General features: G+C 42.7%; 1 protein-coding gene across 2 annotated transcripts in view; it reads left to right on the top strand.

Annotated features, from left to right (window-relative positions):
• LOC134349291 (5-phosphohydroxy-L-lysine phospho-lyase-like) overlaps positions 1 to 15,101 on the top strand; it is a 32,517-nt gene that overhangs the window by 5,418 nt on the left and 11,998 nt on the right. For both annotated transcript variants that reach the window (XM_063053372.1, XM_063053371.1), the window contains 2 exons: positions 1,806 to 1,924; positions 7,691 to 7,850. In XM_063053372.1, the coding sequence (XP_062909442.1) occupies positions 1,870 to 1,924; positions 7,691 to 7,850 (215 nt within the window). In that variant the 5' untranslated portion in view covers positions 1,806 to 1,869. The remainder of the gene's footprint in view (positions 1 to 1,805; positions 1,925 to 7,690; positions 7,851 to 15,101) is intronic.

Raw genomic sequence — 15,101 nt, 5'->3', positions numbered from 1 at the left:
TAGACATATGAATATGAAGTGAATGGAGGGATATGGATGATACCCAGGAGGAGATTTGGTATAAGCCGATGTCAAGATCAGTGCAGTATCATGGCAAATGGCCTGTCCAGTGCTGTGTTGTTCCATGTTCTGTGTCTGGAGACCAGGATTTCTGCATGATTATTGCCGTACATATTCCTATAAACACACATTTCCTCCTTGCTGTCTGCCATAATTAAAGTTATCTTCCACTGTCTGCCTCTAGTAGATGAAAAATTGCTCCTCAAAGTGCAGTGTGAATTCTATCCATTTAGAAACGTAATGGATATGATCACAGTGCAACAACTTTCAAGAGGAATACAGTGAGAAGCATCAACCACTGTATATAGTCTTACTGACTTTGCCAAAGCCTTTCTCAACTGAGAAGACCTTCCACAAATTTGGCTGCCTAAGAAATTTATCTTTATCTTTGGTCTGATCTTGACCAACATGTCCGTAACTGACCCAACATGATGCAGCCTTGTGTCAAACAATGCCGCAACATTACCTAAACACTTTTCTCAGTCTTTTTTCCCCAATGTGATGCACACACTTGGAGGCTGAACACCAAATTATTGTTGACTTATTCGTGGAAGCTCATGTGAGAATGAAGCTTGTTCTTATCAAACACAAAACAAAGGTTCTGTACCAAACTGACCCTTGCTATACTGCAGCACCTTTAAACAATAAATGTCCATTACCAAACCCAGGAAAATATGGACCACCACCTATATCTCAGAAGGCGATGCTCAGTGAAAATAGATTGTGATGTGCTGAGGTTCATATCTCAGCTAAATGCCCAGCTGGAAATGGAGTTGAACATATGTACCAACACAGACAGTCACCTGAAAGCACCAATGCTGTCTCCACAAAGTCACTTCCAACAGAACGATAAGCGATTCCTGTTATCAAATTCTCTCCCCCTCCCCCTCTCAGCTATAACCCACACTTATCTGTAATCTTCCACGACTGGAGTCTTCGTTGTTGAATTTTATTACTCCAGCATATGTAGTGGTGCTTTCATCTAGCAAAGCCATGTCATCCCTCTTCCTAGCAACTGTCTGAAACTGAAACAAGCTATTGGTACCTTAAGTTACCAGTTCCCAGTTCCCACCTCTATGATATCGCACCTACCTCAGTTCATCCACTGCTTGAATGTTTAACATCTAAATTCTCTGCTGCCCTTACCCTACCACTGAGCATCTTCATCCATCACCCCGATCTACACAAGTTCCCAGTTGTGGTAGTATTGCTTTACCTGTTGTGCAACTTGGCCCGAAGGGATGTTGTTTCATTTGGTGGTATACATGTATATAGGTAAATGACAATAAACCTGAATTTTAACTTGAACTTGAGTTAGGCAGTAGCTCAGCTTTAAAATTGTCATCTTTGTCTTCAGCACACTCCATAGCCTCATCCCTTCTTACCTCTGATCACCTTCAGATGTTGACTGTGAGTTACCTAAAGTCCCTAAATATGCTGAATTTAATGCCACCAATCTTCTCCATGGGCAGCTGTCCCTACCACTGGCAAGGCACTAAACTCTCGGGTCCCATTCTAAATGCTTTTGTTTCTTGCCTCCTTTTAATGTTCTTAGTTATTTTTAAAAAATAATTGATTTCACTCATTTGTTTTGGAAAGGAAATAACATATATAAAATTTACCTTTGGTTTAATTATGTTATGCAGAACGAAGAGATATAATACCAGAAATTAATTGATAAATAAGAGTATATCTAAAAAGGTAAAATTTTATTTTGAACATAATTCTCAGCACTTTCTTTTCAGACCTTTTTGTAGGCTTTTTTTCCCAGACGATCCGATCAAGATCGTCAGTGCTCGTGGACAGTATATGTATGATGAAATGGGAAGAAGATACCTGGACTGTATTAACAATGTTGCTCATGGTAAGAATATTATTTATTTGAATGACAATTTGGCACATCTCTAAAAGTTGCCTATTAATTCCCATTTGTCCAAGAACTCAGAGCAACGCAGAGTCAGAGTAAGAAAGTCATATTCAAAAGTTGAATTCATGCTATTTGTGGCTTGCCTCTGCTTCTTACATCCAGGGGAAATCCAATCTCCGTTGGTGTGTGTGAACACATAGACACAGACATAGACATACTTTATTGATCCCGAGGGAAATTGAGTTTCGTTACAGCTACACTGAGTACAGACTATTTGGTTGTAGTGCACCCTTGTGCTTGAACAGCTGCCTGCACTTGATATTTGTGAAAGAACAGTCCTTTTTGATATTTCCATCAAAAACAATAATGATAACCTTGCTTTCTTTCGGTAACAGACCCTGCCATAGTCTATTGAGGTGAGTCTTGAGACTGCTGCCCACCCCTACTCCTGTATTCATGTGTCCTGTTGTAGTGACAGATTGGATCGCCCTGAATCAAAATTAGATCGGTGTTTATTGCAAGGAAAAATGGCAAAGGTTTGAAATTGGTCATATAAGAGAGCTCTAAGAATATAAAGCCAATTTAAATATTTAAAAAAAACAAAAAGGTCATAGGACATATCAAGCTGAAGGAGGAGATAAGTTGGTGGGAATAGATGGAACTGAAGAAGCATAAGAATTAAACAACCATTAAAACAAATTGTGAAGCACTAATATTAAAATTGACATGTTAAATTAGGAAGCATTTACAGCAATAGTTCCCTTGTTGGGATCAGGATATCACTGTAATGGCTGGCATTTATTGTTGATCCTGTTTCGGTAAGCTGCCACCTTAAACCAGTGCGACCCTTCTGGTAAAGGTACTCCTATGAATGCTTTCCCTTTAATGTATAGTGACTTCAGCATTCACCATGATACCTGGATGTTACACTCCATCCTCTCACCTCTGCCATTCAGCCTGGTTGAACTAAAGTAGTGATGAGATCTGGAGTCAAGTTGTCTAGGCAATACCCAAACTGGGCATCAGTGATTAGGTTAGTGGTGAGTAAGAATCAATTGACAGCTCTGCTTATGGCTTCCCTTGCTTTGATAACTGAGTTTAGACTGATAAAGCAGTAATTAGACATTGGATCAGATTCATCCTGTGTTTTGTAATGGGAACATACTGAGCTGCTTAATAGATGCCAGTGTTATAACTGTACTGCAATAGCTCAGCTGGAGGTGCAGATCTTTACTAGTACATTTAGGATGTTGTGTGGTCCCACGGCATTTGCTGTATCTAGTGCTTGGAGACTTGTTTCTGTGATGGCAAGAGACTCCTCCTGTTAGCTGTTCACTTCACCACTGTGCATTGCTGGATACTTCAGTCTGAGCCACTTGTTTTCAAATACTTAGCATGTGAGCAATGCAGACTTGCTGATACTTCATCATTTCTAGTTAGCCTTGGTGCTGCTCCCAGCTTGATCTTCTGCACTTCATGCTCAAGCAAGGGGTCCAGCCTGGTTTATGGTAATGGTAGAAAGAGGGATTTGCCATGCTTTGAAGTTAGAAGGGGTGCTGATATATATTCTGCTGCTTCTTGTGGTCCACAGCACCTTATCTGTGGTCTTAACTATGTAGTGCGGTGGAGGGCTTGTAAACCCCTGTGGCACCACATCTGGTGATTCTGGCTTTTCATTGGACAGGGTGTATTTGGGCTTTGTGATGAAGGAGGCTGGTGCATTGTCTGTAAGGTGTGATTCTGACAGTACAACTGCCAGGGTGTTGTCTGCTCAGTGGCAGAATCCACCTAGTTCCCAGTTTTGTGAGGAGGACTTTGCAAGTGTAAATGAGCTGGGGGTGACTTTGCCGTATCTGTATTTTGTACTTGAATCAATGCTGAGTTTATTCTTTCTTTAAGTGATACAACTGAGAGGCTTGAAAGGGCATTTCAGACGACATTAAGGTTCAAGAGTATAAACTGAGAATAAGAGAATAAGCTGAATTTTTATCCAAGATGTTCCAATACAGTTACAATGGGCACCTACACAGAAATATGGGGAAGATGGGTGGGTCTGGGAATAGGATGGAGCCTTAAACAAGGCGTCCCTCCTTAAAAGTTAAGAGTCACCCATGTAATGCCCAGACAATGTGAAGCTTTTTCTTTCAAGAGCTGTGACTCTTTGGAAAAACCTTTCTCCAGCACATTGGAATTGACGTCTGGTATTTTTAAGGATGAAGCAGAAAAGATACGTGATGAGCAAAGCAGGTAGACGGGAATGTGCGGTTGAAGATACAGTCAGATCGACAGTAAATCCCTGTGCACACTTGGCTCCTGTGGGCTGAAGGGAAGGTGGATAAAACCTTTGTTCCAGAGGAATAAAGCTTCAGTAAATTCACCAATGCAACAGACTGAGGGATGTGGCACAAAGCTGGAATAATATAGAAGTCATGAGGTTGAGAGTTATAATGAGCCTGCCCGCCGTAGGCAAACTATTCCAGGAGGGTGCGCCTAAGGTTGCAGGAAGTCTCAGAATTCAGTGGGGACGAAGAGTTCAGTGTGAGTGTGAGTGGTGCTTTAAAGGGGAGATGGGTTAGTAGGTCCAGCTGTTCAATGGGTAAATAACAGCTGTTGATTTGTTCAGACCAACTGTGGTTCAGTTTCTTATCACAGAGACTTTGTATGTTGCATACCTACTTGAAGTCATTTGAGGTAATCTCACACTGGAGGGAAGGAAAAATTCTGGAGCAGATAAAAGATCAGGAGTCGATTTTCCAACTGGACACCTGTCCATATCTATGGTCAGAGTTACTCCATAGATGCTGCTTGACCAGCTGAATTCCTTCTGTGTTTTACTGTATGTGTGTCTTCAGAGTCACACCAACTTTCTGATGCACTGCTATTCTAGGAGTTGCGTGAATTAATTTCTAGGCTGCTCCCTCAACTAATGCAACTAATATTAAATCCAGCAACAGAGAGACTATAGTCTATTGATTTTCTTAAAAATCAAATTGTCCTGTTTTGCTGTAACCTGCTTGTAATAGTTCTTAGTTTTCAGCAGAGTGAGGGGTAGTCAGAGGAAAGCAGTGGAAGGGATATCATACAAAGAGAAATGGTTGTAGGTTTGGGAGTCCAACTTCTAAGTCCAGAAACATCACTTCAGGAGTTCCTCAGAGCAGCACACATTCAACTATCTTCAGTGTTTTATCAGTGATCTTCCTTCTATCACCAAGTCAGGTGGGGATCTTTATAATGACCGCACCATTTTTAATCCTATTAACAACTCCTCGCGTAACGAAGCAGTCTATGCTCACAGGTAAAAATATCTAGGCAACAATCTGTACAGATTAATAAGTGGTGAGTAAAATTTGTGTCATTCAAGTATGAAGCAACGACTGTCTTCATAAACAACAATCTCATCACCGACACCAAATCTGCCCTCATTAATTTCCATGGAGCCACATTTGACCAGGAACCTAATCTAGACTACTATCTGTGGCTGCCGTCACAAACTGATAGTGGGTTACTGTATTTGTAGTGGTTAGCTCGTCTCTGACTCCCTAAATATTTACAAGTACCTAGAAGGAAGTGTGAATAAATACTTCCCATTTCAGACAATCGCAGTCTTTCTAGTACTCATTTCCAGCTTCCAGTATTCAGTTCAGGGAAAGGGTTCCTCTTGTCCTCACCTACCATCCCACCAGTCTCCACGTCCAGCACATAGTTCTCTGGAACTTCCGCTGTCTCCAGTGGGATCCCACCACCAAGCACATCTTGCCCTCCCCTCCCCCCCCCCGACTTTCTGCTTTCCGACTCCCTTATCCATTTGTCCCTCCCCATTGATCTCTTTCCTGGCACTTATCCTTGCAAGCAGAACAAGTGCTACACCTGTCCCTACACCTACCCTCTCACTACCATTCAGGGCCCCAAACAGTCCTTCCACATGAGTTGGCACTTCACCTGTGAGTCTGTTGGAGTCTTATATTCGGTGCTCCCAGTGTGGCCTCCTGTACATCGGTGAGACCTGTCATAGATTGGGAGACCGCTTCACTGAGCACCTACCAGGAGAAGCAGGATCTCCCAGTGGCCACCCATTTTAATTCCACTTCCTATTCCCATTCCAGTATGTCAATCCATGGCCTGCTCTGCTGTCGTGATGAGGCCACACTCAGGTTGGAGGAACACCACCTTGTATTCCATCTAGGTAGCCTCCAACCTGATGGCATGAACATCAATTTCTCAAGCTTCTAGTAATGCCCCCCTCTCCTTCACCATTCCCCATCCCTTTTTCTCTTTTTCACCTTATCTCGCCTGCCCATCGTCTCCCCCTTTTCTCTCTTCCATGTCCTTCTGTCCCCTCCTATCAGATTCCCCCTTCTCCAGCCCTATAGCTCTTTCACCAATCAACTTCCCAGCTCGTCACTTCATCTTTCCACCTTCCAGTTTCACCGGTTCCTCCTTCCCCACCCCCCACCTTTTAAATCTATTCCTCATCTTTATTTCTCCAGTCCTGTCAAAGGGTCTCAGCCAAAAACAGCGACAGTGTTTTTTTTTTACCATAGATGCTGCTTGGCCTGCTGAGTTCCTCCAGTATTTTGTGTGTGTTGCTTGGATTTCCTCCACTATTAACGCTGCCCTCGCCCGCATCTCTTCCATTTTACGCACATCTGCCCTCACCACATCCTCCTGCCACCCCACCAGGAATAGAGTTCCTTTTGTCCTCACCAACCACCCCACCAGCCTCCGCATCCAGCATATAATTCTCCGAATCTTCTGGCATCTTCAACATGATCCCACCACCAAGCGCGTGTTTGGCTCCCCTCCCCCTTACTTTCTGCTTTCTGCAGGGATTGCTCCCTACGCGACTCCCTTGTCTATTCATTCCTCCCCACTGATCTCCCTCCTGGCACATCCTCGCCAGCGGAACAAGTGCTACACCTGTCTGTACACCTCCTCTCTCACTGCCATTCAGGGCCCCCAACAGTCCTTCCAGGTGAGGTAACTCTTCACCTGTGAGTCTGTTGGGGTCACGTACTGTGTCTGGTGCTCCAGGCATGGCCTCTTGTATATTGATGAGACCCAATGTGGATTGGGAGACTACTTCATCGAGCATCTACGCTCTGTCCACCAGAACAAGCAGGATCTCCCAGCAGCCACCCGTTTTAATTCCTCTTCCTCTTCCCATTCCCATTCTGACATGTCTATCCATGGCCTCCTCTACTGTCGTGATGAGGTCACACTCAGGTTGGAGGAACACCGCCTTATATTCCATCTGGGTTAGCCTCCAACCTGATGGCATGAGCATCAATTTCTCAAACTTCTGATAATGACCCGCTCCCTTTCCTTCATTCCCCATTCCCATTTCCCTCTCTCACTCTATCTCCTTACTTCATCATCTCCCTCTGGTGTTCATCCCCGTTCCCTTTCTTCCATAGCCTTCTGTCCTCTCCTATCAGATTCCCCATTCTCCAGCCCTTTATCTTTATCACCAATTAACTTCTCAGCTCTTTACTTCACCCGTTCCCCCTCCCCAGTTCACCTTGTATTTCTTCCTCCCCTCCCCTCCCCCCACCTTCTTACTCTGACTTCTCATCTTTTTTCTCCAGTCCTGATGAAGCGTCTAGGCCAGAAATATTGACTGTGTTAATTTCTCTAATAGTTTAAGGGAGACTCACAGTGGTACTTAACCCTATGAAATGGTTGTGCAGTTTCGAGCTTTGGTGTGCTTTCTACAAATATTACAAAGCTGCGTGTCAGCCTTTAAATCTCTTTTCCCTTTCGTAGTTGGACATTGTCACCCAGAAGTTGTGAAAGCTGGATCAGCACAAATGGCAATACTGAACACAAATTCACGTTTTCTTCATGACAATATAGTCCAGTACGCCAAGAAATTGTCAGAAACACTGCCACCGAAGCTATCAGCTTTCTATTTTGTGAACTCAGGGTAAAATTTAATACTTGAAATTTGCTAAATGTGCTTTTAAAAAATATGAAAACATTGCTAATCATCTTAAATGGTAGCTAATTTAAATTCATTAATTCTGATAACTTTGAATGCACCCATGATATAATTCTATTGTCATTGTTATGTTGCTATTATCCTAGGTATCTTACTTCAATGAAAACATTACCAAACTTCGTTACAAACGTTGACAAGGATAGTGTAATTGATTTTGTTAATTTCCAAAAATGCTTTGCAGGTATGGTCTCTCTTCCCTGCAGGCACTAACTTTGCAGCCTAGATGGGGAACCAGTTTGTTGTCGTGGATTGCTCATTGGTACCTTGGCAAAGGACTGTTTGTCTATATGCTTTAGCTGTGAGCTTTAAAAAATATATCAGTTGGATTAATGAGAGAAAGCATGCCAAAACTGAGCACACACCCATTAGCTATAATGTTCTAACAATAACATTTGCTTCAAAGTGAAAAAAATATATACTGTAGCGTATTCTCATTCTTGTAACTTGTTGTCGCTCATTGAGCCATACAGCATGGGGGGAAAAGTTCCTTTAGCCAACTAGTTGGTGCTGGCCGAGGTGCTTACCAGGCTAGTCCATTTTCCAGTATTTTGCCCATAACCTTCTAAACCTTGCCTATCCATGTCTCTGTTCAACTGTCTTTTAAAAGTTCAGGTTTTTAATATCATAAAACCATTCAATTGAGATCAACTCAGTGGCCATTAACAAGAGAATGAACTTCAAATATCCTGTTCTATGTGAGTTAGTTGGAGGAGTCATGTTTTATTATAATGGATTTTACTAGAAAAATTCTTGTCGTTATAATTTCAAGCCAAATCTTTTCCACATTTAGTAACAATATTGAACTCCCTCACATATTGGCAAACAATCCTGTCAACAAGATGACAAAAATATCTGAAACTCATTGGTTTTTTGTTTAGAAAAAAAGAATACCAAGTTTTTTTTGGTAGTTTCAACCTTGGAAAATAGGCAGGTGTATATATTGAAAAAAGAATAGATTTCCACTGTTGCCAGATCCTTCCTGCTTTTTCCTTCTCTGTGTAGCCTCATTGAACTGGGAAAATCAGAACTGGGAATTGTAACTCCATGTAAAGCACCATATGATTTCCACCCCACCGCCCCCCCACCAATTCATCCAACACCTCAGTACGAAACTAGACCGTGGAGTATACTAGAAAACATTACCTTAATAGTCATGAATCCAATAAGTAATCATAGAAAGTAGATTTTAAGGAATTACTATCAATTTATTCAACTGTAAAGTAGAAACTCTCAGCCTTTATATTAAAATAGACAGTATAGCACAGGCCCACAATGTTGTGCTGAACTAATTAAACTATTGTCACCTAATTAATGTAATTTCTCTTCCCTGCACATGGAACATATCCCCCCCTTCTCTGCATATTCATGTACCTATCTTAAATGGGTCTCTCCCACCACATCTTCCCCCACCATTCTCTATGTTTGACAAAATCCTTGCCTTGCATTTCCCCCCCTCACTTCAAATACTTGCCTTCTAGTACTAGATGTTTTAATACTGGGAGTAGGATACTGCCATTCTGTGTATTCTTTATAATTTTATAAACAATTTTATATCCAGTGTTTTGTATTGACTCTGCTCATCAATAAGCAATTTCCCAATATACACCTTGCCAGCTGGGGCACAAGTTCTTTCCTAGATACTACAGGAGGAAAGAGAGTAAAGAGACAATGGTAGAAATGTGAGGTACATCACTGGAATGGCAATGATCTGGAATAGTTGAATTCAGCATTAAGGACTAAATGCTGTAATGTTCTAAACTGGATGCTGATTCATGGAGTTTTTTGGACAGATTAGTAACTTGAAGACAGTTGAGAGTAGGAGTGGGATGAAGCATTGAAGTGATATTTAACTGGAGGCTCAGGGTCACTACTGATCTGAACCGATGTTCTAAGAACGTTCACCCACTCTGTTTTCTGTTGTGAGAATATGTGCTGAATGCAAGCTTCACCTGAAATCACTGTTGGGACCTCCGGATGACATGAAGGGCAGGCAAAAGAAGGGGGACTTGCATCTGCCATTGTGTGAGTTGTGCAGTAAAAGGGGAATAAGAAACAGAAGAAGCAACTAGAATTTTCTAGAGGGAATGATATCTCCAGATTGCTAAAAGGGAAGGAAGGGAAAGATGCCTGCCTTGTCTACATATTTTCATCATACTTCATATAGGGACTCAGTTCTATTCACCTTTTGTTCAGATGATGATACCTTTCACATCTGTGCCTATGATATATTGTCCTTTATTCCCCATCATGTGTTCTCTTTACCTTAGTGGCAGGGCTCTTCGCCATTCCATTATCTACAGTCTTTCTCCACTTGCCCAGAACAAAGATTGGGTCCCTTTGTTTCCACATTTCACCACACCAGCCTTCGCAATAAGCAAATCAGTTAGCCTACTTGCCACTACCAGACACCTTCATCATTCCTGCTAGTCCATTCTTCCATCTCCACCAATGACTATACCCCTTCTTGTGGCACTCTCATCATCACTGTTAATGTTCTAGCAAGGCCTTTGGCCATCTGAATCAGGATCAGATTCATTATCACCGACATATGTCATGAAATTTCTCATTTTGTGGCAGAAAAAATTGCAAGACATTAAACATGACTAAGTCAAAATCATATATACATGCATACAAAAATAAATAGTGTAATAGAAGAAAAATGAGATAGTGTTCTCGGACCATTCATAAGATGGACTCTTGACCTCACAAAGTACTTCTTTATGACCTTCTGCCTTACTGTTTACCTGCGCTGCACTTTCTCTGCAACTGTAACACTTTATTCTGCACTCTGCTATTGTTTTCCCTTGTACTACCTCAGTGATCTGTTATGTATGGACGGTATACACAACAAATTTTTCACTGTACCTCAATACATGTGATAATGAACTAGTTTACGTTCCATTTAATTCTCACCATCCACTTTGTCTATTTTTGAAATTTTGACTTAGTTTCATTTCCAACTCTTCCTATGGAAATGTGATGACCCAAACCACAATTCTGTTCCTACCTCAATTAGGAGCTGTCAAATATGTCCAGCATTTCCTATTTCTCTTTCTTGACGTGATATAATTGGACAACAGACTTGCCAATCTCATCAGCTCCAATCACCCATGGACGTGGAACATAGAACATAGTAAACCTACAGCACAATACAGGCCCTTCGGCCCACAGTGCTGTGCCAAGCATGTACTTACTTTAGAAATTACCTTGGGTTACCCATAGCCCTCTCTTTTTCTAAGCTCCATGTACCTATCCAGGAGTCTCTTAAAAGACCCTATCGTATCTGCCTCCACCACTGTCACCAGCAGCCCATTCCACGCACTCACCACTCTCTGCATAAAAAACTTACCCCTGACTTCTCCTCTGTACCTACTTCCAAGCACCCTAAAACTGTGCCCTCTCGTGTTAGCCATTTCAGCCCTGGGAAAAAGTCTCTGACTATCTACACGACCAGTACCTCTCATCATCTTATACACCTTTGTCAGGTCACCTCTCATTCTCTATCGCTCCAAGGAGAAAAGGCCAAGTTCTCTCAACCTATTCTCATAAGGCATGCCCCCCAATCCAGGCAACATCCTTGTAAATCTCCTCTGCACCCTTTCTATAGTTTCCACATCCTTCCTGTAGTGAGGTGACCAGAACTGAGCACAGTACTCCCAAATGGAGTGTGACCAGGGTCCTATATAGCTGTGGGGGTGTATGGGGTGTCAGGGAGGGGTAGCACCTCTGATGGGGGAGTATGTTGCATCCTTTTCAAGACGGTTGGTCCAACTTTGGTCCCCACCTGGCACTCAGCTCTCACCTGTGGCTCCCGTAGCTGTTCGCATGTGACAGCAGCCACACCCCGGGCAACGGCTTGAACAAGCCGGCTAAACCAGGTGAGGGTAGCTGATGGGTCTCAAACCCTCAGTGAGATAGGGAGTTGTCTATCCCAGCATGTGAAGACAGATTCCAGCGGATTGAGCGGACGAGACCAATGGAAGGTCCAATGGTCAAGAAGGCGGTCTCTGCAAGCGTCATGGAACGTGTAGAGCAGGACAAGACACAGAAGACATCCTGGTCATCCACTGCACCTAGTCCTATCTCCAGCCATCTCAACTCTGTCTTGCCACTGGATCCAGGTGGGAATTGGGAAGAGAGAGTGAGGCTGATGCTGCGCAACTCTCAACACCATCAAATGGTGTTGAGATCCTCATCGACGTCAACGATGGACGAACATACATATAGCTGTAACATTACTTCTCGGCTCATGAACTCAATCCCACGGTTGATGAAAGCCAATAAGCCATATGCCTTCTTAACCACACAGTCAACCTGCACAGTAGCTTTGAGTGTCCTGTGGACTCGGACCCCAAGATCCCTCTGAGAAAAGGGCATGCCCTGGGTGCTGGAGGTCCTTAATAATGGACGCTGCCTTTCTGAGACATTGCTCCCTGAAGATGTCCTCGGTACTTAGTAGGCTAGCACCCAAGATGGAGCTGACTAGATTTACAACCTTCTGCAGCTTCTTTCGGTCAGGTGCAGTAGTCCCTCCACACCAGACAGTGATGTAGCCTGCCAGAATGCTCTCCACTGCACAACTATATAAGTTTTTGAGTGTATTTGTTGACAGGCCAAATCTCTTCAAAGCCCTAATAATGTATAGCCGCTGTCTTGCCTTCTTTATAACTACGTCGATATGTTGGGACCAGGTTAGATCCTCAGAGATCTTAACACCCAGAAATTTGAAGCTGCTCACTCTCTCCATTTCTGATTCCTCTATGTGATTGGTACGTGCTCCTTCATCTTAGCCTTCCTGAAGTCCACAATCAGCTCTTTCATCTTACTGACGTTGAGTGCCAGGTTGTTGCTGTGGCACCACCCCACTAGTTGGCATATCTCACTCCAATACACACTCTCATCACCACCTGAGATTCTACCAACAATGGCTGTATTGTCAGCAATATATATTATCACCAATCCACACAGGTTGTGGTCTTCCGGTTAGGAAGTCGAGGATCCAATTGCAGAGGGAGGTACAGAGGCCCAGATTCTGCAACTTCTCAATCAGGATTTTGGGAATGATAGTATTAAATGCTGAGCTATGATCAATTGTGACAATATCCTGAATTATCCCTTATGGACAGTACCTTTAAAAAGAGAGAGGGTGCAGCTGATTCAGAGAGAGAGAGAGAGAGAGAGAGAGCAACAAGCAGCTCATGGGTTGCCATGGTGACCAAAGGTGGAGTTATTTGATGGACAATCGATGTTTTGGTTTCTCTGCAGCGTGTTTACTTTTTACAAAGACAGTTATAGACACAGAGAAACATATGCTCAGAGGCAAGATGGATTCGATCAATGGAAGACACCAGTGAGTGAGGTTCTGGTTTAAACTTTCAGTAACCCAAAAGGGGTGAGTTGAGATCAATCCTGGGTATTGATAAATGGCTCTCACAAGTTTTCTGCAACTAGAAGAAGCTTGAAGAGGGGAGAGATAGGTTTGAAACAGAAGAAACCTAGTGACAAAGAGGTCACTGTTTGGACTCGCTCTCTAAGTAGCCCGTAAGGGTGAGTTTGAGTTCCATTGGAATATGAAGGTGTGACTGTCACGTAGTTAATCCACAGGAGTGGGTTCTCTGGTGAGGGGAGTACCTTTGTGAATACCACTCGTGTGTTACCCTTGTTTGGGTGTGGAAGTTCACTGAAGAAAGGCACCCCTGTGGCAAATCACTGTTGGAGTTATTTCATACGTCGTGGAACTGGATAAGTGGCTATAACGTTGTGTGTTTGGGGTTGGTTCCCTTGAAGACGGTACCTCAGTGATAAGCTACTGTTGGTGATAATCCACACGTGGATTCTGTTTGAGTATCCTGTGGCCACCACTTTGGGATGACCTGTAGCTGAATTCGGGTGTGATACCACTTATTCTGGCTTTACAACATTTTGAAGTCTATGTTTGTCCTGCCCAGAAACCACTGGTGAATTACACGGATCACAATCCGTTAGTGTTTCTAACTAAAATGAAGGATATTCGTTGAAGATCACTGTCGGTGATGCTTGGTGTGTGGAGTGGAACAACTTCAGAGATAAAACCTACTACTATTGTTATCTGGTATTGCTGTCGTGGAATCTGTGGAATATTGACATAACTGTCTTCTCACAATGTTCGCCTTTGGATTACAAACATCTCACATTAATTAACCTAAGCATTGAACTGAACTATCTTACATTCCATCATAAGATTACATTCCCTTAGCACCTAAGTTTGAAGAAGTTTGGGTTCTATATTTACACACCTGGATTTGCAAAAGTTCTGCTAACGTGTTTGGTTTATCTGGTTATATATTACTGTATTGCGTAGTTACTAATAAAATAGCTCATGGTAACAGCAATACCAGACTCCAGCTGTTTTCCATTTCTGCTGGTTCTTTAACCCGATACGGGGTACATAACACGATGAACAGCATCCTGATGTAGGTGTTTGTGTTGTGCAGATGGTCTAAAGCCATGTGGAGAGCCATTGAGATTGTATCTGCCGTTGACCTATTGTGGCGATAGGCAAATTGCAAAGGATCCAGGCCCTTGCTGAGGCAGTCTAGTCATGACCAACCTCTCAAAGCATTTCATCACTAGATGTGAGTGTTTCTCGGTGATAATCATTAAGGCAGATCACATTATTCTTAGGCACTGGTATAATTGTAGCCTTTGTGAAACAAGTGGGAACTTCCGCCCGTAGCAGTGAGGTTGAAAATGTCCTTGAATACTGCCACTAGTTGGTTGGCTATCTCTACTCCTTTTCTTGAATAAGGGAACAACATGTGCAACCCTTCAATTCTCCAGAACCTCTCCCATCCCCATTGATGAGGTGTGTTGTGGAAGCAGGCTCACAGGTTTGGTGAGTGAGCTGGAGAACTCTGACTATGATTATATTAATCATATTAATATATGAGCATATTAATCATTTATTTACAAACAGTTAAGTTCCCCCATGTTACACAAACTACAGAACTAAATATTCAACAAACAGATACTTGGTTAAAAAATGCTGACAGAGCATGCTTTGCCAATGGTTCTGTGAAGCATGCTTTAGAGACAGAAGAGAGTGAGAGGAAACTTTCCACACATATTATTCTTTATACCTGGGGTATAACCTGTTTGTAACCGGACACTAGATGCCTTGGCACACAAGCCGACTAA

Source organism: Mobula hypostoma, chromosome 7, assembly GCF_963921235.1.
Source record: "Mobula hypostoma chromosome 7, sMobHyp1.1, whole genome shotgun sequence".
In the NCBI taxonomy this organism is placed as follows: Eukaryota; Metazoa; Chordata; class Chondrichthyes; order Myliobatiformes; family Myliobatidae; genus Mobula; species Mobula hypostoma.
This window is presented reverse-complemented; position numbering and strand designations above follow the sequence as displayed.